This window comes from Microtus ochrogaster, chromosome 2 (assembly GCF_000317375.1).
Source record: "Microtus ochrogaster isolate Prairie Vole_2 chromosome 2, MicOch1.0, whole genome shotgun sequence".
NCBI lineage: Eukaryota > Metazoa > Chordata > Mammalia > Rodentia > Cricetidae > Microtus > Microtus ochrogaster.
The window spans coordinates 85,461,437-85,467,293 of record NC_022010.1 but is presented as its reverse complement, the minus strand read 5'-3'; the positions used below and the strand labels follow the sequence as shown (position 1 = coordinate 85,467,293).

At 36.1% G+C, this 5,857-nt stretch overlaps 1 protein-coding gene across 1 annotated transcript; it reads right to left on the bottom strand.

The window, feature by feature from the left end:
• Positions 1–4,084: 4,084 nt before the first annotated feature.
• On the bottom strand, positions 4,085–5,388 carry Htr1f (5-hydroxytryptamine receptor 1F). The gene has a single exon (XM_026786741.1). The coding sequence runs from the start codon at positions 5,348–5,350 to the stop codon at positions 4,250–4,252; it is 1,101 nt and encodes a 366-aa protein (XP_026642542.1). The 5' UTR covers positions 5,351–5,388; the 3' UTR covers positions 4,085–4,249.
• Between the last annotated feature and the right edge of the window lie 469 nt (positions 5,389–5,857).

Genomic DNA, 5,857 nt, shown 5'->3' with positions numbered 1-5,857 from the left:
GAAGGAAGTCAACTGATTCAAAAGACCAAGACAAGTGATTTAAAAATATTTACTTTATTCACAGCAAAAATATTAACTTGATTCTAGAAATATTTTATGATAGGGTAAGGGTCTAAGCATGATCACTTTGGTCATGAGGGAGAAAATAGAAGCACATATCTGAAATAAACTTCTTTAATAGGGATGCATTTTAAAGTAAGCAGAGTTATTTTTGAAGGACTTTGGGATATATTAAGAAAATACGTATATTTCATGTTCCTACTGAAAATTTAGGAAATCTAATTCTGTGACCTAGAAATAAAAATAATAGTCTATGAATTCATTAGAAATGGTTCCATACCTGGAGCAAAGAACATATTATCAGCAATGAATTTGTGATCCTGTCTGCCTTCACAGTATCTGGGGGAACAAATCAATACAATCCGTAACAACTGGATTTAAATTACTTTCCCACTTATTTCTATTAAAATTGTTTGGCAAAAGGCACAAGATTAAATGGAGGGTGTGACTATGGGGTTTAGGCTAGGGGGAGGATATGAATTTCTTACTGATACAGTGATGTAAGCAAAGAAGATGCATACCCTGGGCTGGTCAGGGTCAGATAGCTGGGGAATCAAACTCATTAGCAAAGCCAAAGTAAGAATGGTTTTGTAAATTTGTAAGGGAAGTTGTTTTTAAAGAAGATGGACTCATTACTTTTCACTGACTGGATATTTGTGATAGATCTTGTAAAAACAAAGCAAAAGAACAAAACAAAATGAAGCAAAATGCATTGACTAATGTAGTTCATATTCTTAAACTAAGCTTAAAATAAAGTTAGTGTTTAATAAGCATGTGATATTTTAAACATGGTCCATTTGTAGCTATGTGTACTGACATATTGGAATGATTTTAATATCCACTCATACAACTTTCTTATTACTTTTGTGTCTTGTCTTTGCTTTTAATACATCTTTCATTTGAGGAGATTTAGTAGATCATATAATAGAATAAAATTTTTGATTGATTTTGTAGTGCCACTATAGTAAGATTCTAGTAGGAAGTAAATTTTCATAGCTAGAACACCTTTCACGATATTTATGTTTTCATCTTCTGTCTGATTAGATAAAAAGGAACCACTATATTACATTATTTTTTCTTTGTGAAAGTTTTTTTTAGCTACTTAGCAGTGTTTTTATTCTAAGGATAAATTGTATACATTCTGAGAAGTCGGTCTTGTTAACTGTAATGTGTTCTACATACAATTCAAAGGAAATGCAAATATGAGATGGACAGCACCTACATTGGCATCGTTTAAAGATACTGAAGAGCTATCACTGGTACTTGTTTATTAGTGATGGCAAAGCCTGTGACCTCAGCATGTGGGACAAGCATAGATGAACCGAGGCTGCCTTGTGTTGCAGCCCCTTTGGATTAAATGGTGAATCGGCAACACAGAGGAAGGGAATTCCATTGCCCCTGAGATCTGAAGGGACATATGTGCAACTTCCTTGTCACTTATGACATTGTCTTTCTACATCTGAGTTCTAATTCAACTCAGATCCAAGACCAGTATCTGTCCTTCCATTTACTTTGCTTGAAATAGTTGGTGGTTTGTGTCTCTTAAGGGTTTTTTTCACCAGGTGATGGTGGCACACACCCTTAATCCCAGCACTTAGGAGGCAAAGGCAGGCAGAGCTTTGAGTTCAAGGACAGCCTGGACTAAGGAGTGAGTCCACAACAACCAGAGCTACTCAGAGAAACCCTGTCTCAACAAAACAAACAAAACAAACAAAAATGTTTTCCCAATGCTAGTTTCTAAAATGTGTAGAAGTAATCTTGGGAAGTTCTTTGAATAAATCACAGAATCGAAGTTTGGCAAGTGAGAGGGTAAAAGAAGACAGCAGGGTATGGCAGGAAAGACAGAGACACCGGGCATAAGGCCAAGAGGCCAGAGGACAAACACATGGTCGGGAGCCTCAATTGCCTGTCAGTTCTGCTGTCAGAGAGCAGTCTACTCTCAGTTGTAGGTCAGCTTTGCTGAGGCTGGAAGTGGCCAGAAGTGCCCATGAGCTTGGGCACATCTGGAATTTTCATACTTCTGCACAAGTCCCTGTTTACTAAGAGATCCTGTCAGTTCATCTCCTTATTTTAGGTAAAGTAGATCTTAGGAGCTCAGCCTGTCTTGCTGTCTTATTGTAGCTCTTGCTGTAATCTATGGACTCCACTTTCCTATCATCAGGTATCCTTTCCTTCCTTCTATTTGTTTCCATTCTAGAATCAAGGCTAGCGCTTCATCACCCTTTGTCTGGACTACTGGATGGGTTTCTAGCTAGAAGACAGAATCTCCAGTATTCTCTTTACTTCTCGTCTCTAGAGGACAAGCTTTTTCTACCTACCCCTTTATTTTAGATTTGCCGCAAGCTTGTAAAATTTTGAAAATTATCATTGAAAACTTAAGGATAGCAAGAAAATTGGCAGTGCATTACTTCTCTTGACATTAAAAATCCTTCACAATCTTAAATTTTTCCTTTAATCTTTTGACTTCCTTTGTTGTCTTAAATGGCTTGCAAATTCATGGCTTGGGCCACAATCCTTGCAGGGCAAAGCCTGAACTCTTTACTTTGTTATCACCTGGACCATTCACTTTTATTTGCTCACGCCCAAATTCTGCCTTATTTCGTGCATATTTCAGATACATCACTTATGAAAATTTCTCAGTGTTCTTCAACCAGATGTGGTCGGTTTTGTCTTGACATCATCACAACTATGTAAATAACTCACTTGCTAGATCCTTGTTTATTATCTTCCAGGATAGTTTTAATTCTGCGTTGTCTCTACTTTCAGATTATAGATATATTGAAAGAACAATTTTTATTTTATTAGTTCCTGTATCTTCTACCTAGTACATCTCTCATTGCCTTCTATAAAATCTCACCCCTAGATATCTGTTAGACCATGGGTGATGCCTCACCGATATATAAAAAGTGATGTACTTTTAAACACTCCACAACGAAAGAATATTTTATAATGTACACAATTGGCAACTTAAATAGATGTAATATATGTTGTTTTTCAGATGGTCTTGATTTATAAAATTTATCCCAATTACAAAGGAAAAACAGGCCGGGCGGTGGTGGCGCACGCCTGTAATCCCAGCACTCAGGAGGCAGAGGCAGGCGGATCTCTGTGAGTTCGAGACCAGCCTGGTCTACAAAGGGAGTTCCAGGACAGGCTCCAAAACCACAGAGAAACCCTGTCTCGAAAAAAAAAACAAAACAAAGGAAAAACAGACTTTTTGTTGTCAAAGCAAAGTTTAAAATATTTAATATTTCCCATTATATTCTCTACAATAAAAAGAAAATAGTGTTCGAATCTTAAGGTATGGAGACGAATTGTAAAAAACTGGGCTACTAACATTAGTAGAGAGAAAATAAACTTTATATTATATTATATTTATATTATAGATATGGTGAGAAACTTAGGGTACTTAGTGTTTAAAGTTTTATTTCTAACCAAGGGACAATGCATGTAACAATTATACAATAATTGTATAATAAAGCTTCCCCCTTCCACTTGGGGCTTTGGTTTAAAATACTGACTTTACATGATTAAGATATATTATTCTCGAAGCTGATTTCAAACAAAGTGAGGACAGCAAATATACAGAAGCTCAGGATAGTGAAATATTTGACTGTACGTAGCCGACTCTCTGATTATTTTTGCTGTCCAAGTATGAAGACAATATCTAGTCCACTGAGCTTCTTATCTACTCTATACTCAGGTTAAATAAGAGCTGTTGTTGCCTTCTCTTCACCTTTTGCAAAGAATAAAATGGAGGAGGGGCAAGAGAGGCGCTATATTGAATAATATTTCTTCTGTGAATTGAGTTAAGCAATGGGGTGATACAGAAATTATTAATGGAACTATGTTAATTAAAAATTCCTCTAGCTGTTGTAAGGAATAAACCTGGAAAGCATAGTAATTGCTAGTTTGAATATATAGTTTTACAGCTATCTTTTTGGGTATATTGCATAGACAAAAGATTATTTAAAAGTTGCATAAATTATTTTTTAATTTTGATAACACTAGAATGATGGTCAAATTAATAATCTATTTTCTTGGTACAATTAAAATAAATTTATGCTTTTATAATTGTAGCAGCTTTAATATAGTTTCTCTAAAAATTTAAATATTTTATTACATTACATTCATTTAGTTATCCCGTAATAAATAAAGCCTCTACCTTTAAAAATAGACCGCCTTTAGCCTAACATCGACATCGTACAAGTTTTTGGAAGGCTTTCTTGAAGTCTTCGTTGAAAATTGTATAAATCAGTGGATTTATAAGGGAATTCAGGTAACCAAGCCATGTCAAAAAGTTTGACACTTCGTCAGAGAGTTTACATTTGTCACAGACATTAACAACCAGTTCTTTTACAAAAAACGGCAACCAACATATTACAAATGCACCCAAGATCAAGCCCAGGGTAGTGGCTGCCTTGCGTTCCCTAGTGCCTGAGATTTTCTGCCTCCTCCAAGATTTCTCATGCTTCAACTCAGACCTGGGACTTTTCACTATGCTTTGGATTCTATCGAAGTCTGTTGATGGATCAGATAAGGATTTCTCTAGCATATAGGATGCGGAGACCAGTTTAATGCTCTTCTCACCACTCTCCAAAAGGACTTGGCCATTCATCTCCTCCTTCATCACGCGGCTTGCTTGTCGCTTGTGGTACAGTGTCCTTGCTGCCCTGTATATTTTGTAGTAGAGGATCAATATCAATACGAGTGGAATGTAGAAAGCTCCAAACGTGGAGTAAATTGTGGAAGCAATGTGGTCGTGCTTGATGACACATTCATTAACCCGGCTAGTTCCTTGTTGCCTCCAGAAGAGAGGGGGCATAGAGATGAAGACAGATATAACCCACACTATTGTGATCATGATGCCAGCGTTCTTGGGAGTCCTCTTCCTGGCATATTCAACAGCATCTGTGATTGCTCGGTACCTATCCAGGGCTATCACCGATAGATGCAAGATGGAACAAGTACAACAGATGATGTCGATGCTCAGCCAAATGTCACAGAGTATTGGTCCCATAATCCATCTTTCTTTCACAATGTACACAATACTGAAGGGCATCACGAGGACAGCTACAAGAAAATCTGTAACTGCCAGGGAACAAATTAAATAGTTGGCTGGGTGGTGCAGCTTCCGAGTCACAATGATTGCAGCAATCACGAGGGAGTTGATAGTCGTGGTCATCAGTGCCAGCCCGGACAGAGTGAGGGATACTAAAATTTTGGATGGCATTCGGTTTAAGCGTTCCCCTGAGGTCAAGTTTTGATCTGATGAATTTAAAAAATCCATTTCTTTTTGTTTAAAATGTTAATAGAGTTGGAAAATAAAAACCTGTGACAAAGAAGAGGGAAACAGTTGAGAGAAAGTTTCAAGTACTTGTCTTTTTTTTTAAAAATAGATATGCACGGTTTTCTAGAACATTTTATGCATTGAAAGTTTGAGTTCAGTTTCTTTGCAATTTTTTAATTGAAGCAATCTAGCAAGAACAGTAACAAATAGAAACTTTCCGAACATTGATTAAAATTGTCTCACATAAAGCAATTTTATGAGTAAACTAGGCAATTATCGAATAAACCCCCATGATTATAAAATTGTTTTTCAAATCAAACTAACCCTATGCTTTTCTCTTTGTCTACAGCAGGAGATATGTTTAAAAGCGCATGTCAATATTTTATAATTGTGTATTTTGTAATGTAGTATGAAAACATTAAAGGCAGTATTCAAAAATGATAAATACATTTATATTAAAATTGAAGTAACATTAAGAACATTATTTTGATATTTGTAATGCATTTT